At 39.4% G+C, this 17,009-nt stretch overlaps 1 protein-coding gene and 1 long non-coding RNA gene across 2 annotated transcripts; both read left to right on the top strand.

The window, feature by feature from the left end:
- The first annotated feature begins 815 nt into the window (after positions 1-815).
- Positions 816-10,631, top strand: LOC117597962 (NLR family CARD domain-containing protein 3-like). The gene is made up of 7 exons (XM_053237039.1): positions 816-891; positions 1,051-1,172; positions 1,633-1,749; positions 4,620-4,674; positions 4,850-5,054; positions 5,356-7,120; positions 8,663-10,631. Exons 2-7 carry the CDS (start codon positions 1,132-1,134, stop codon positions 8,853-8,855), a joined length of 2,376 nt encoding a protein of 791 aa, XP_053093014.1. The 5' UTR covers positions 816-891; positions 1,051-1,131; the 3' UTR covers positions 8,856-10,631.
- A 2,971-nt stretch (positions 10,632-13,602) lies between these two features.
- Positions 13,603-15,935, top strand: LOC128318909 (uncharacterized). Its single transcript, XR_008302334.1, has 3 exons — positions 13,603-13,785; positions 13,986-14,162; positions 14,319-15,935. It is a non-coding gene; the product is annotated as an uncharacterized LOC128318909 (long non-coding RNA).
- The last annotated feature ends 1,074 nt before the right edge of the window (positions 15,936-17,009 follow it).

The raw sequence follows: 17,009 nt of genomic DNA, 5'->3' as shown, positions 1-17,009 counted from the left end.
AAACGGGACTTCTTGTGAAAACTGTAATGAATTTACTGATTGCACAGCTGCACTATTTGTCCACTTAGTACACTGTTATAGAGGGGATTTATTTAAATGGCACTATCCGTTAGCACCCAGATGAGGGTTGGGTCCCTTTTGAGTCTGGTTTCTGTATTTCTGTAAAGCTGCTTTGTGACAATGCCCATTGCTAAAAGCACTATACAAATAAAACTGAATTGAAATTGTACACATGATAATCTGTCCTCTAACTCCAAATTCATCACAACCTGGGGAGAAATATTTTTGTTTTCAAAGAATTATTGCCTCTGGCTCCAGGTGCAGTTGAAGTAGATGTTCTGATTTGCTCAGCTTTACGTCACTCATATTCAACTTGTGTTGATTGTTGGAAGTGTTGACAGTGGGCGGGGCATGAACTCACAGACAGTCACGTGGGCTTCAGATTAGTTAGTTAATTTTCTTAATGTCTGATATTAGAGAAAACACATGCAAAACCAGAAATGCTGCAATAAGCTGAAAACAAAATGGAGGGATGTGTGAAAAAAGCAGAACTCATAAGCTGAGTTATCACATTAGCTAAGTTATTCCTCTGACCAATGTGTTTATATTAGCATCCTTCATTACTTTTATTCTAAGTAACATCAATTATTCACATTAAAAACTACTTACACAATAATCCTCACTAAATCAATATACACGTTTCCATTAAGGTAAAATCAGAAAAAAAAATTTACTGTAAAAACGTGTGTGTGTGTGTGTGCGTGTGTTTATTATCCTACCTCAATGCCCTTTGCCCTCTGCAGAATAAACCAGGTAGGTCAGTGAAGGTGAAACTCAGCAACTCCATTTTGTGAGGAGGGGACAATAAACTATATCAAGAGTAAAAACGCAGTGAGTATCTAAATCTAAAGCTATAATATATAAACACACTGAAGTGACACTAGATGCAGAAGAGTTTTGTGGGTTTGTACTGAAGGTTTAATGTACACAGGTTGTTTTAGGACTTGATACCGTGACTATTTCCTGTAAGTGAACTCTGTGCTGATACAGGGTTTGATTTAACACACCGATGTTGGAGTGAAGTAAACGTGTGTCCTGCTGTAATCTGGAGAAGGAGACTTGACCTCCAACATGAGTGTTCCTGGAAAACTGGACATAAAAAAATATGAGAGGTGAGTTACTTTTCCATTCACCAGCAATAAATACGCACCGTCTCATGGGAACAGATCTGTATCTCTAAACACTCACTAGTTAACAGAGGAACTAAACTTTGCTTTAAGGTGATTAATAGCAGTGAATATATCACTGATCTGATGTAAGAAAAGTTTAGAGAAATCATTCACTGAGAGAAGAGTAAAAAGGACTGTGTAATGTGTAGCATAAGAGCAGCATAGCTTTGAGTCAGTGAACTCTACAGGCTTTAAGACCCAGCTGAGTCAGTTAGCTGTGATTGGGACTCCTGATATCAGAGTAATTCCTGAGGTATGAGGCGAGTCTCCTGTTTGAATAAGTGTGCAGACTGTAGCTGAATTAAAAAGATGGAATTCTTGGTGTTTAATGATGAACACATTGTTTAACAGTGCTGAGACAGCAGAGTATTAATTATTGCTGATATTTCTGTTGTAATTCTAGAATGATGGAGGGAAAGAGATCAGACTCACCAGAACCCAGCTGTGTGTCCATGAAGAGTGACTGGTCAGTGGATCCTCCAATTACCTTCAGAGACAGAGACAGTCCTACTGATGTGAGGTCAGTATATTGAGGTGTTTTACAGCAGTGTTCCACCTGATCAAACTCACTCGTCTCATTATGAAGCCCTTCATGAGCTTTATCAGGTGTTGAAGCAGTAAAACACTAAACTGTGCAGTGCGGCAGCTCTCGGACTGGCAGTGAGGAAAACTGCTTTAAGAGTTCAGTTCAGCCTGCAGTCCCTGAGCTGGAGGGTCTGTGGTGCTACAGAAGAACATTTACACCTGGGAAATTAATGACTATATAACTATTTTATTCATTCATTTAAACATTTGTTTCTAAATATGTTAGTGTCAGTCAGGAAATCCTGAAATCAGTGTATTGTGTTAAAATTGCAGTAATTGATTTTTCCATGTACATATCACCTAAAATTTGCAGAACATGAAAAAAACAAAACAAAACAAAAAAAAAAAACAATGGTCATGGCCTCGGCATAAGTGTATTATGCAGCTGAAAAAAAAAAAAACGTTTGGAAATCAGCTAAAGTCAGGCCTCATGTCTGTCATCTTATAGACACTCCCTAATGCCCCTTCACTCAGTCCCCATCTCAGCTTCCCTCAGGAGAGGAAAGTAACATCTCCAAAGCTCTAGGTTTGATACACTGCATGGCCAAAAATTTACGGACATCTGACCATAACGTTCATACAGCATGTGCTTGTTAAACATCCCATTCCAGATTTAGTCCCAATTTGCTGTTATCCTCCACTCCTCTGGGAAGGCTTTCCACTGTATTTTGGAGCGTGGCTGTGGGGATTTGCCTATTGAGCCACAAGAGCATTAGTGAGGTCAGGTACTGATGTTGGGCGAGGAGGCCTGGGGGGCAGTCACTGTTACAGTTCATCCCAAAGGTGTTCAGTGGGGTTGAGGTCAGGGCTCTGTATAGGCCACTCGAGTTCTACCACTCCAACCATGGCAAAATTTGTCTTCATGTGATAATGACAGTGTGCACAGGGGCATTGTCATGCTGGAACAGGTTTGTGCCACTTAGTTTTAGTGAAGGGAAACTGTAAAGTTATAGCCTACAAAGACATTCTACAGTATACAGTTGTGTGCTTCCAAATTTCTGGCACCAGTCTGCGGAAGAACCACACACGGGTGTGGTGGTCAGGTGTCCGCAAACTTTTGGCTATATAGTGTACCTTCAATAAGGGACACCCCTCCTAATCTGAGAATAGATGGGATATTATCAGCATGATTAGGCTAATTTGCACTAAACTGATTAGGCCTAGTTATATAGCCCAACATTACACTGATCCTGATGTTAGCCTAAAAACATGATTATTTTACATAATGTAAACATTTATTAAACTACAACATACCGCATCATCCTCAGGGGAAGTCTGAGATAAACGGAACTGAGTGATTCCTCTGTCTTCTGTTCTTTAGCCACTCGGATATGATTATCACCTGCTGCATACTCCACGGTAAACTGTACAGTACCACAACTGCAACATAGCCTCTTGTATTTAACAGGTGAACTGTGCGACTGAGTCTCTATAACCACCACAATGATGCATTCTCACATAGTGTGTTCCCATCATTCCCTGCCCCATAACACTGAGTTTGAGCTTCTACACAATTTCTTGTGAAAATGGTTTGATTTTAGTCACTATTGCGTTTTTCTCACCACTGTGTATGCATGAAATGATGTATATGAGAATACGGGATAAATCACGTCCATTATTGACTCAATAAGAGACACAGCATTTTACTTTCTAGTCCCATATTATAAGGGACTTGTGGCAATCCATAGGTAAATGGTGCAATAAAGGCACTCTTCACCATCCTCCTAAATCACTATGAGAGAAATTTTGCTTATTTCTAGTGCTATACCTTCATTCATGCTGCTTTTGGCTGTGTGACCAAAAACTAAATGTTAAAATCCAAATATCAGCCACCTGGCACAGTGGATACACAAAGCACTGAAGCTCGCCGATGTAACAAGCAGAGTACCTGTGTAACATGATTAGACAATAAATCACTCAGCCATCCTGTATATAAACTAGCCTATAGCCATGCTAGTCACTGTTGTTAACAGCTAGTGAAAGTGTTTTAGCTATGAAAGTGAACCACAGATGTGCTCCAGTGTTGTCCAGCATTGAGGCGTTGAGTGGAACAAAATCAAAAATGGAAAAATGAAAAAAGAGCTAGTCAGTTGGAGGAAACTTTTCACTTTATCACATTATCACCTAATTCTGTATAAGAGCTGTGTGCTGGGTAAATTATAAAGCATAATTAAGTAAAGTATTTTGTGTAAAGTATACTTGTAGTATAGAGAGAGTGCTCCATACATCAGTTCCTAATTATTCTACAGTGTCTTACATTTATGCTGTGTATTATTATTCTTACTGCTCCAGTTTTCATTATTATGCATTTCCCCACTATTCTGTTATTCTATCATCATTATTCTGTAATTAGGGATTTTTATCACCTAGATCTAAGTAACGAAGTAAAGCAATAAATAATAATAAATAAACTTATTATAAACTTCTTATAAATAAACTGCCTCATTCATAAATTGAAATTGTCATAGTAATGCTAATCCTTGCTAATGATAGATGAGGTTTATTTGATAGTTTGTACTCTAGCTGAACTTTACTCTACAAGCCACCATAGATCCTGGCGGTGGGGCTTTGTGAACATAGGCGGAAATTGGGGGCAGGCTTAAGGAGTAAAAATCATAAGTCATAAATGTCAAACCACATACTTAACTGTTGGAGACCTGAACTTTAAAAAATGTTCTTTAAACAATTTACCTATCTTACCTCATGCACCTTTAAATATCTTTATCTTTGTGTTTTTTAGTGTGTGTTGTACAGCTATGAATACAAATAGTCCATATTACATGTTGTGTTTTTTTTTGTTCACAGATCACTAAAGAAGAAATCAGACATCAGCAGAAATCACTTGGAGTCCATATTCAAGGTGTGTGTGTGACTTGTGTTGTTTTATCGATGTACAGCAGCATTATGGGTAATCAGACAGTTGTAACTGTGATAACAGACAGAGTTTTTTTTTTTTTTTTGTTTTGAAAAATAAAAGCATCTCTCACTGTGTAACATTATAATATTTAGATCTGTTACTGTGTGTTTCTAACCAGGAGCTGGAACACAAAGTCATCACTCTGATAAAGAATGAGCTGAAGAGATTTAGGAAGATCCTGAGTCCAGATTACCCAGCATGCACTGAGAGGGAGGTGGAGGATGAGGAGGATCTATACAGTGTCAGAGAGGGAGCGCTGAAGATCACACTGCACGTCCTGAAGAAAATGAACCACACAGATCTCGCTAACGCACTGCACAACAGTAAGAGCTCTGAGTCATGGCTTTATTCCATCAGGTTCACTTTAGAGAGAGGAAGTTGTTTTAGATATTAACACTTTTAGTTTTAAGTTTGATTTTAGTATCATGTACATCTGGTGCTTTTCTGTTCTGTTCATGGTCCAGCTTGTGGTTACTCTGTAAAATGGTCTTGTTCCTTTAGTAATATTTAGTACATTTATTAATATTTAGAATCAGGAATTAACAGCAGCATTTGAAAGAATTTTACATTTTATATTGTGCTCAGTGATTTTGCATTAAAACATGCTATTACTTTGTTTATTAGAACTTGCCTCTGTGTATCAGTCAAAGTTGAAATCCAACCTGAGAGAGAAGTTTAAAAGAATTAATGAAGGAATCTCACAGCATGGAAGCTCAGCACTTCTGAATGAGATCTACACAGAGCTCTACATCACAGAGGGTTGGAGTGGAGATGTCAATAATGAACATGAGGTGAGACAGATTGAGACAGCATCCAGGAGACCAGCAACACGGGAGACACCCATCAAATGTAATGACCTCTTTAAAGACAAGTCCATCAGAACGGTGCTGACTAAAGGAGTTGCTGGAATTGGAAAAACAGTCTCTGTGCAGAAGTTCATTCTGGACTGGGCTGAAGGAAAAGCAAATCAGGACATCTTCTTCATGTTTCCACTTCCCTTTAGAGAGCTGAATTTGATAAAGCAGAAAAATCTCAATCTGATGAATCTTCTTCATCACTTTTTCCCAGAAATGAGAAAACTACAATTAATAGGCTCCTACAAAGTGGTGTTGATCTTCGATGGTCTGGATGAGTGTCGACTTCCTCTAAATTTCCAGAACAATGAGAGATTGTGTGATGTGACAGAGTCAGCCTCAGTGGATGTGCTGCTGACAAACCTCATCAAGGGGAATCTGCTTCCCTCTGCTCACCTCTGGATAACCTCTCGACCAGGAGCAGCCAATCAGATCCCTCCTGAGTGTGTAGACCAGGTAACAGAGGTACGAGGGTTCCGTGATCGTCAGAAAGAGGATTACTTCAGGAAGAGGATCAGTGATCAGAGCCTGGCCAATAAAATCATCACACACATGAAGTGTTCCAGAAGCCTCTACATCATGTGCCACATCCCAGTCTTCTGTTGTATTTCAGCCACTGTTCTAGAGAGAATGTTGGGTGAAGCAGAGAGTGGAGAGATCCCCAGGACTCTGACTCAAATGTTCACACACTTCCTGATCTTTCAGATCAAACACAAGGACCAAAAGTACCATCAGAAATGTGGCCCTGATCCTCAGCAGACCAGAGAGAGTATCCTGGCACTGGGAAAACTGGCTTTCCAACAGCTGGAGAAAGGAAACCTGATCTTCTATGAGGAAGACCTGAGAGAGTGTGGCATTGATGTCAGAGAAATCTCAGTGTACTCAGGAGTGTGTGCCCAAATCTTGAGAGCAGAGTTTGGGCTTCACCTGGCGAAGGTGTTCAGCTTTGTACATCTGAGTGTTCAGGAATTTCTGGCTGCTTTATATGCATTTCTCTGCTTCATCAGCAGAAATGTAACAAAACAACAAACCACTGATCTGTCTGATCTTTTCAGAAAGTCAAACATGTCCAATTTCCTCAGGAGTGCAGTGGACAAGGCCTTACAGAGTGAGAATGGACACTTGGACCTATTCCTTCGCTTCCTTCTGGGTCTCTCACTGGAATCCAATCAGACTCTCTTACGAGCCTTAATGCCACAGACAGGAAGCAGCTCTTACAGCAAACAAGAAACAGTCGAGTACATCAAGGAGAAGATCAGGAAGAATCCATCTCCAGAGAAATCCATCAATCTGTTCCACTGTCTGAATGAACTGAATGATCATTCTCTAGTGCAGGAAGTTCAAACTTACTTGAACAGAGGAGGTTACAGTCGTCTCAGTGGAAGCAGACTCTCTCCTGCTCAGTGGTCAGCTCTGGTGTTTGTGTTACTGAACTCACAACAGGAGCTGGATGAGTTTAATTTGAGGAAATATGACCGATCAGAGGAATGTCTTCTGAGGCTGCTGCCAGTGGTCAAAGCCACCAGAAAAGCTGTGTGAGTATTTTTATTTATAAATGTATTACTGCATAGTTTGTTATTTTAATGTAACACTGAACTGTACTGTTTGGATTAATGCTTTTTAATAGTTACTCTAATCATCTTCAAATAAACACATTTTACTCTAACAAGAAATGTCTGCAATGAGGACTGGGTGATATGGACAAAATCTTTTATGAAGATATAATAAAGAAGAAAATAATTTCAGATCTTCATATATATATTTATATTTACTGTATGTATGTGTGTGTGTATATATATATATATATATATATATATATATATATATATATATATATATATATATATATATATATATATATATATATATATATATATATATTATATTTAATTTTCCCGCAATTTTCTCCCTAATGTAGTCATGGCTGATTCTCACCCTCCAGTTCAGTATCCCCTACCAACTTCCCACACAAGTGATGCCAACCGTATCTTTTCAAAATGCTCATGCAAAATAACACACTTGGAGGAAAGCGGTATCTGCCCACTTCTGTATACATTAGCTCCCATGATCAGTTAGTATCACTGTGATTGATAGGGGAGAGAGAGTATGCCACCCCTCCCTCCCTGTGAGCAGGGACTCACTTGCTCACTTGGACTCCTGGCCACTGATGGCTGTGGCATCATCAGGATTTAAACTCACGATTTCTGGAAAATAGGATGAACACTCTTCTGTTGCTCCACTCAGGAGCCTTTTTTTACTAGCACACTGCAAGTAGCTCCTTGCACTGACCTTAGTCACATAAATCAGCTGCCAAAAGTGGCTTTTACGACATTGGAAATATAAAAGTATAATCAAGACTATCTATCAATAGACATTATTCATTATTCTATTTTATCATTCTATCAACATATATCAGCACTATGTGCACTGAGAGGCATGTGAGAGAGAATAAGGTCACTTTCACCCCTACCTTGATTGGTTTTGACCTCTAAAAATTTATTTTTATGTTGGGCCTGCTTGGATGTATGTGAACACTCCACCTGTACTCAGGTCCACACCAAACAACTAAACCAGTGTCTGTGTAAATTCGAGGTCTCGAGGTGACAGATTTGTAACTGTATGAGCACAGAGAACAAGACACACCAACTGTTTTATCGTCTCCGTGCAATTCAACATATAACTCGCTGTAAAGTACGGCTAGTATTGGAATGTTATTACCTGGTAGTGTCCAGTTCTATAATTCTTCATTTTCTGTAATAAAATGCACTATATCTGCAGTGTTGGTTGTAGAAACTTGAACACAGATCAGAGTGTAGCGTTTGTAGGCTGCTCGCTCTCACATGTGTGTGTTATGTACATGACCTAATGGTCTTATAATAAATTGTAGCTGAGAGATTGTGGAGTGCAGAAAGACGTCCCTGCTCCTGTAAATGTGCTGATGAGGTGTCCTGTCCTCTGATTTGTGTGTGTGAGAGAAACACACTGACGTTTCTGTTACATGTTAAACTTTAGCTGTATTATGGCTGTGTTTGTGTGTTTGAGATCAGTGTTCTGATATTTCATCATTTCTCTTCCAGGCTGTGTGAGTGTAATTTGACAGAGGAAAGCTGTAGAGTTCTGTCCTCAGTTCTCAGCTCAAACTCCTCCAGTCTGAGAGAACTGGACCTGAGTATCAATAAACTGCAGGATTCAGGAGTGAAGCTGCTCTCTGCTGGACTGGAGAATCCACACTGTACACTGGAGATACTGAGGTATACACACACACAATAAATATGATGTACTAGCTCTAGGAGCATCACTAAATATTATATACAGAAATTATATTGTGTGTGTGTAAGAGAGCGATATACAAATACATATTCATTTACATTACATTTATGACATTTGGCAGACGCCCTTATCCAGAGCGACTTACAAAAGTGCTTTGAAGTCTATCAAAATATACATTCTGATACAGTCTTGCTAGGTCACAAACTGGGAATACCATCATTCTAAAAACTCTGTTGGGGAGATACTAGACAATACAATTTTTTTAAGTGCTAATTTAAGTACTTTAGGAAGAGGTAGGTCTTTAGTCATTGTTTGAAGACTGCCAGTGACTCAGCTGTTCAGACATCTAGGGGAAGTTCATTCCACCACCTAGATGCCAGAACAGAGAAGAGTCTCGATGTACCCTTCCTTGTACCCTGAGAGATGGTGGGACCAGTCGAGCAGTGCTAGAGGATTGGTGGGAGCGTGGTGCCGTGTGGGATGTGATAAGTGCTTTGAGATAAGTGGATGCTGGTCTGTTCTTGGCTTTGTAGGCAAGCATCAGTGTTTTAAATCTGATGCAGGCAGCTACAGGACGCCAGTTGAGGGAGCCTAGCAATAGGGTGGTGTGGGAGAACTTAGGAAGGTTGAAAACCAGTCGTGCAGCTGCATTCTAGATCAGTTGCAGAGGACAAATGGCGCTCAGAGGCAGACCTGCCGGGAGTGAGGTGCAGTAGTCCAGTCTTGAAATGACAAGGGACTGAACAAGCACCTGTGTGGCCTGTGTGGAAAGAAATGGACAAATTCTTCTGATGTTATAAAGGAGAAATCAGCATGAGCATGCCAGATTAGTAATGTGAGAGGAGAAGGACAGTTGATTTTCCATGGTTACCCCAAGGTTGTGTGCAGTAACCGAAAGCGAGATCAGAGAATTGTCTAGGGAGATTGCAAGATCATGACATGGGGATGAATCACCTGGGATGAACAGCAGTTCAGTTTTGCTGCTATTGAGTTTCAGCTGATGAACTGTCATCCATGATAAGATGTCTGCAAGACATGAATGTCTGAGGGAGGGAAGGAGAGGATGAGTTAAGTGTTATCTGCATAGCAGTGGTATGAAAACCCATGTGAGGATATGAGCGCACCAAAAGATTGAGTATAGATGGAGAAGAGGAGAGGACCAAGTACTGAGCCTTGTGGGACACCAGTGGAGAGTCTGTGGGGAACAGATGTGGATCCCCTCCATGTCACCTGATATGACCGACCTTCAACGTAGGATGCAAACCATTGCCATGCTGCACCACAGATTCCTAGGCTCATGAGGGTGGACAAGAGAGTGTTATAGTCCACTGCTGAAAGGTCAAGGAGGATGAGGACTGAAGACAGTTTAGCTGATCTAGCAGCATGTATCTTCTCAGTGACAGCCAAAAGGGCAGTCTCTGTGGAGTGTGCTGGTTTGAAGCCTGACTGGTTGGGATCTTGGAGGTTGTTCTGTGAGAGATAAAGAGATAGTTGATTGTAGACAGTTCATTCAAGGGTTTTAGAAAGAAAAGAGAGAAGTGATACCGATTGGTAGGTGCTAATGTCAGAGGGATCCAGATTGGGTTTCTTCAGGATGGGAATAACACTTGCTCTCTTGAGTGATGTTGGTACATGACCAGATGTTATGGAGTTATGATGATAGTGGAGGAAGGTCTTGAGAGATGGTCTAGAGCATTGTGTAAGGGATTGGATCCAATGGGCAGGTGGTAGGATTTCAGGACAAGATGATTTTCAGGATCTCTTCTGTTCCTAGTTTAGAAAAATGTGCCAGCGAATGAGAAGGAGAATCCTCAGAGGGTAGTGTTGGAGTTGCGGTAAAAGTGAAGGTCTGGCAGATTTTTTCAATCTTCTCAATCATAAAAAGTGAGAAAGTCTTCAGGAGTCAGGGAGGATGGAGCAGGAGGAGCCGGTGGGTTGAATACTGAAGAAAAGATGTTGTGGGGATTGCGAGGATCTTCTGCAGACGTTTTCAGCTTTTCCTTGTAGAAGGCAGTCTTAGAGGAAGTCACTTCAGATGAGAATTTGGACAGGAGAGCACGGTAAGAGGCAAGATCTGTGTCAAGTTGTCATTTCTTCCACTTTCTCTCTGCTGTTCTTACTTCTCTCCGATTGCTGCGTAGCACATCCGATAGCCATGGAACAGGGCAGGAAATCTTCCTGGGTTTAGAAGATAGAGGGCAGAGGAGGTCCATGGATGAGGAAAGTGAGGAGAGGAAAGTGTCTGTGGCTAGTTCCAGTGGTAGGGAGGAAAAGGAGTCAGGGTCAGGAAGGGATGATAGGGTGCAGGAGGTTATGGAGGAATGGGAGATAGAGTGGAGGTTTCTACAAGTCGGAAAGAAGTATTGATGGCTGGTGGTTTTAAGCAGGATAGGGAGGGTGATGGTGAAGGATAACAAGAGATGATTGGAGATGTGGAGTGGGGTAGCACTGATGTCTGTAGCTGGAGAGGGGCAGCTGAAGACAAGGTCCAGGGCGTTTCCTCCTTTGTGTGTAGGAGGGCAGCTGTTGAAGGTTAAGAAGAAGGAATGCAGAAGAGGGAGAAGGCAAAAGGACTTGAGCTTGTCGGAGGCGAGGTAGAAGTCTCCGAGGACATTAAGAGGGGTGCTGTGCTATTCAGGCTTTCTTTCTCTCTGATAAACACATGCATCATATCCATGACATTTTAACTGATATTTAAGTAACCCTTAAATTTTACATAATACATTTTTAGATCTTTAAATGTTTGTAAAAAAAAAAACTGAAATGCTAGAGGTGTAACACAATGCTATTATCTGTATTTGTTTAGTGCTCAAAATATTCATAACTGTTTTCCTGTTTGGGTTTAAACAGAAAGTGGGCGTGGTCTGTACCAGAGGGTTTTTCATGTGAACCCTATCACTATGCCCTGAAAAACAGTGAAAAAATCAGGACTGCTACAAAAAGAAAACATTTTTATTTACAAATTATAACACATCTATTAATTTACATACTTATTTATTTATTTATTTATTTATTTTAATTGTATAACTCTTGAACTGAACAACTGAATTGAATTGAACAATTCTTGAACCAGACGTCCTGTGAAACTTTATGGAAAGTTTTCTATCTTCTATCTCATGTGACTGAGTAAAAAAGCTAACTATGTTTCAAAACAGCTATGTCTTTCTCAAATCAAGAAACTGTTATTTACTATTGACAACAACAGCTACCTAATAATATATGATCAGATTTACTTTAGCGTTTGTTACATTCCAGAAAGATCAGAAAAGTTCACTGGACACGCAACAGAATCTGTTATTAAAGCTGGACATGGTACTGGCTCCATGAGGACAGATAACATCAGAGAAATTGGCTTATTGACCTCACTGTAAAGTACGAGTAGAATTAGCATGTTATCAGTGGTGGTTGGTGATGATATTAGATGGGAGGCTAAAATCTATCAAAAGCTCAATAGTTTAATTGAACAATTTTATATATATATATATATATATATATATATATGAAGAGAGTTCTTGGTACACCTAAAAAAGATTAGAAATCATTGCATTCTAATCATGTTTCAAACAAAATTTTTAACATTTATTAGTGTCACAGGTGTCTTCAATCTTTATAACAGCCAATCAGCCTATTTAAAGAGAGAAAATGCCACTGTGTAGGTTTGTATCATTGTGTGCACCATGCTGAACACTGACCAGAGAAAGCAAAGGAGAGCTCACTGAGGAGCTCAGAAAGAAAATTGAAGATAGTCATCTTAAAGGTAAAGGCTATAAGACCATCTCCACCCAGTTTGATATTCCTGTGACTACAGTTGCAAATATTATTAAAAAGTATAAGGTTCATGGGATTGTAGCCAACCTCTCAGGATGTGGCCGCAAGAAGAAATGCAACCCAGGGTTGATCAGAAGGATTGTGCAGATGGTAGACAACATGATTACTGAAAGAACAACATAAAAAATACAGACTGGAATTTGCTAAAATGTATGTTGACAAGCCACAGTTTCTGGGAGAATGTCCTTTGGACTGACGAAACAAAACTAGAGCTTTTCGGCAAGTCACACCAGTTGTATGTTCAAAGACAGAAAAATGAAGTTTTCAAAGAAAAGAGCACCATACCTACTGTGAAACATGTTTTGGGGCTGCTTTGCTGTGTTTGGCACAGGGGGCCTTGAATCTGTGTAGGGCACAATGAAGGCTCAAGACTATCAAGGCATCCTGGAGAGAAACATACTGCCCAGTGTCAGAAAGCTCTCCCTCAGTCACAGGTCATGGGTCCTCCAACAGGATAATGACCCAAAACACACAGCTCAAGAATGGTTGGGGAAAAACATTGGACTATTCTTAAATGGCCCTCTATGAGCCCTGATCTTATTCCTATTGAACATCTGTGGAAAGATCTGAAAAATGCAGTGTGCAGAAGGCACCCTTCAAACCTCAGCAGTTTGCTCAGGAAGAGTGGGCCAAAATACCTGTTACCCGATTTAGAAGTCTCCTTGTAAACTACCGTGATCACTTATTGGCAGAACATAATGGCATCAAAAATAATGTCTGATTTGTGTTAAAGATGGAATTAACAGTGATTGATGCCATTAATGTTTGTCAGTTTCAAATTATTTCAGAGATAGTTGTAGGTTCTTCTTTTTCATGGAAGGGTATCACCAATTTTGTCCACGTCTGTACATGTTAAAATATAGCTGTAATATGGTTGTGTATGTGTGTTCAAGATCAATGTTCTTATATTTCATCATTTCTCTTCCAGGCTGTGTAAGTGTAATCTGACAGAGGAAAGCTGTAGAGTTCTGTCCTCAGTTCTCAGCTCAAACTCCTCCAGTCTGAGAGAACTGAACCTGAGTATCAATAAACTGCAGAATTCAGGAGTGAAGCTGCTCTCTGCTGGACTGAAGAATCCACACTGTACACTGGAGATACTGAGGTACACACAAAGCAGAGTTTTATAAATGCAGCAGCGTCCAGTTTTCATCTGTGGTAATTGTAATTGTAGTGATCTGATATATCTTCACTGTTGTGTGTGAGATGGAGAGTAAATGTACTGTATATAAAGATTTTGTGTAGTTCATGTTTTCAATGCTAAAACTGAGTGTGTTAAGTGTGAGAAGGTTTTCTTTCTTGCAGGATGTGGTGCTGCAGTATTACAGATGAAGGTTGTGCTGCTCTGGCTTCAGCTCTGAGGTCAAACTCCTCATCACACCTGAGAGAACTGGATCTGAACTGTAATAATCCAGGAGAATCAGGAGTGAAGCTGCTCTCTGATCTACTGAAGGATCCACACTGTAAACTGGAGACACTACAGTGAGTTACTGACTTACTGTCTCTTTACTGTACTGTACTGTAAGATATTGAATAATATTATATTGTATATTACACAGTGAGTCAGTTTTATTGTGTGTGTGTTGGTGTTCATGCTGATGATCTTTGTTTACACTTATGCCCTTCTCTGTCTTTCAGCATTACAAATTATAAATTCACAAGGACTGGCATATGACAGGAGTCTCACCTCTGACCTCTTTTCCAGGATAAAGCAGTTTTGGTGAAGCGTTAGAACTCGTCCCACATTTCCAGCAGTTTGGGAGCTGAATCATTCATATTCAGATGTAGAAGTTCCATAACAATAACTGTGACTGATCACATCCTTTTATCCACTCAGCTACAAGTTACTTCAGGCTTTAATAACATATTTTACAATCCAAAGTCAAATCCTTCAGCATCTACACACAACACAGAGATATCATCACATCATCACACTGATTACACAAATACACATCCATGTGTTGTAGCTGTTTATAGCTTATTTTTAGCTCCTTACAGTCATGTGAAAAATTAGGACACCCCAACAAATATTCAGTTCTTTATTAAGAAATGTCAACATCTCAATTTCTGATCTTATTTTAATTTGTATCTGTAGATGAAAGTGATGTAATTGCATGTAAACAACAAAAAATCACTTTGTTTTCATTTATTAAACAAAAGAAATCAACAAAAATGAGTATTTAAACTGAGAAAACATTAGGACACCTGGAGGTAATTTTAGCCATTTTAAGTACAAATAAATGTGGGAGTGTCCTTACCTTTTCCAAGAAATTGGATTTTTTTTTTAAATTACATTTTACTGATCATTTTAAAAAGACTTTTCTTTGGTTTTATTTGTTTAGTTATATTACTTGAATCTCCCAATATTGTTAAAATGAAGATCAAATGTCCATATGTTTAACTATGTTAAAAAAAACACAGGCTTTCATGGTATGTCCTAATTTTTTCACATGATTGTATATCTGTCAGGTTAATCAGAGTGTGTTTCTGCTCAACATGGCTTCATTCAGTGACGCATTTTTTTCTCCACAGATGATTGATGCAAAGTTGTAATATTGATTTAATCCTTTTTTACTCAAAGATTGTTCCTTGTTTGCTAACATGTTTAATGGTAATCATGGTAGTTTGACTGTTTAAGATATTTAGATTTTTTAAACTAAAAAATCTCTGAAACTCTTTAACTACATGCACTGTATGTATTCGTGTCATTTAATACAGTTTTGTAGATATGTGGTGTACATGTCATTTACACTATGTGTACAAAATAAACAGTGACTGTGACTGAAACACAACAGTTCAGGTGTTTGAGGACTGTACTGTAATTACACTTAGCATGGACCACTACCAGGACTAACACGTGTTCCACCACACTGAGAAACTTCAATGTTGTGTCACGACTCGTGAACTCTGAGCTGGACTTTCTGACTGTTCATGAGGAATCTTCTTGTAACCATGGTGACAGTGACAGTCTCACTGTCAGGAGTGTAGGGAGTAGGAATTAGCGCGAGTACAGCCTGGGGACCATGTATGGAAATAAATTTGTGCCAAAACTAAACATCCAAATCTAGCATTTCACAAACACAATCTGCTTTGCAAAGGAAAACTCAAACAAACAGAAAGTGATTTGTAAATACAAAGGGCAAATATAAAAAAAATATAAGCCTACATCATATTTCACAAATAAACACAATCCATTCTACAAATCTTTGAACAAATACAAAATCCAATGTATACAAATGCAGCTGAGCAACTTCCTCTTCCAGAACAGCAGTTGGTGCTATCGGTCAGTGTACACTAGTCTCCCTGGAGAAGCTTTACAACACACATGACATTACGCCCAGGGATACAATTTCAAGTTAATAGATATTCAGGTTGAACTTTCTTGATTTCTCTACTCTAAATAAAAGTTTAAATGAATTGGTTTAGACACTTCATTCTACACCCAAATTCTCTACGGAATTTTATACTCAATTTTATTTTCTCAAAACTGGTTGGTCTCAGGTTTCTCTTGATTTCTACTTAGAAAATTAACAAAATTCCTCTGAACTTATCTTGCTTTCACAAACAAATGTTGCTGGCCTCTAATTTACAGACATAACTCACTCCCCCACCCATAGGTATTTAATTTGGAACAATTACAATATACTTTTTAAAAAGATATCCTTATTTTTTGAGAGATGGTTTTTAGCAGGCATAATACAGTCAGTTATTAAATCAAGAAGGAAAGTTGCTCACTTATTCTGAGTTTCTAGCTGTTTAGCACTTGTGGGGTGCCATCAGTGACACCTGCTGGGTCCTGCCAGGCGGCCCCCTGTCCAGGGTCACTGAATGTGACTGCAGCGAGAGGTAATAATCAGCCTGTTCATCCATCTTAGTTCAGACTCTGCTTATGCTAGTTGTAGTTCTGTGAAGAAAAAAGAACACACAGAAAAGTGTGTTCAAAAGCATAAGCATGAGATCAGGACTAAGAAAGTTAGACATCATCTCAATATGGGAGAACACATACAGTCTTTGGACAGCAACTCCTCCAGCAGCTTGACAGCTGTGTTACAGGATTCCTTCATCCTGTAGTGTTTCTCTGCAGTCACTGTTGATTGGGTCAGGTATTCAGAAACCCTGCTCTTCTGCTGCTCCGTCAGCCACTTGGTGGACGTCAGGATGTCGTCTGGATGTTGTTTACAGGAGGAAACAAAAAAGAAACTTCAGTACTGCCTACGGAGTTATACACAAAATGTTAATTGAAATCATTTAAACACAGAAAAACAAATAATTCCTTGCCCGATCACAGGACCTAACTGTAACGTATCAATTAGCTTCTGTTTTTTTTTT

Source organism: Pangasianodon hypophthalmus, chromosome 9, assembly GCF_027358585.1.
Source record: "Pangasianodon hypophthalmus isolate fPanHyp1 chromosome 9, fPanHyp1.pri, whole genome shotgun sequence".
Lineage (NCBI taxonomy): Eukaryota > Metazoa > Chordata > Actinopteri > Siluriformes > Pangasiidae > Pangasianodon > Pangasianodon hypophthalmus.
The sequence above is the reverse complement of the archived record's forward strand: the minus strand, read 5'-3'. Positions and strand labels throughout refer to the sequence as shown.

Bases quoted from the DNA above. Each gene is read 5' to 3' on its own strand.
- LOC117597962 (XM_053237039.1), top strand. From the start codon at position 1,132: ATGAGTGTTCCTGGAAAACTGGACATAAAAAAATATGAGAG. The intron at 1,173-1,632 runs GTGAGTTACTTT...TTGTAATTCTAG, and splicing joins GACATAAAAAAATATGAGAG to AATGATGGAGGGAAAGAGAT. The intron at 1,750-4,619 runs GTCAGTATATTG...TTTTGTTCACAG, and splicing joins GACAGTCCTACTGATGTGAG to ATCACTAAAGAAGAAATCAG.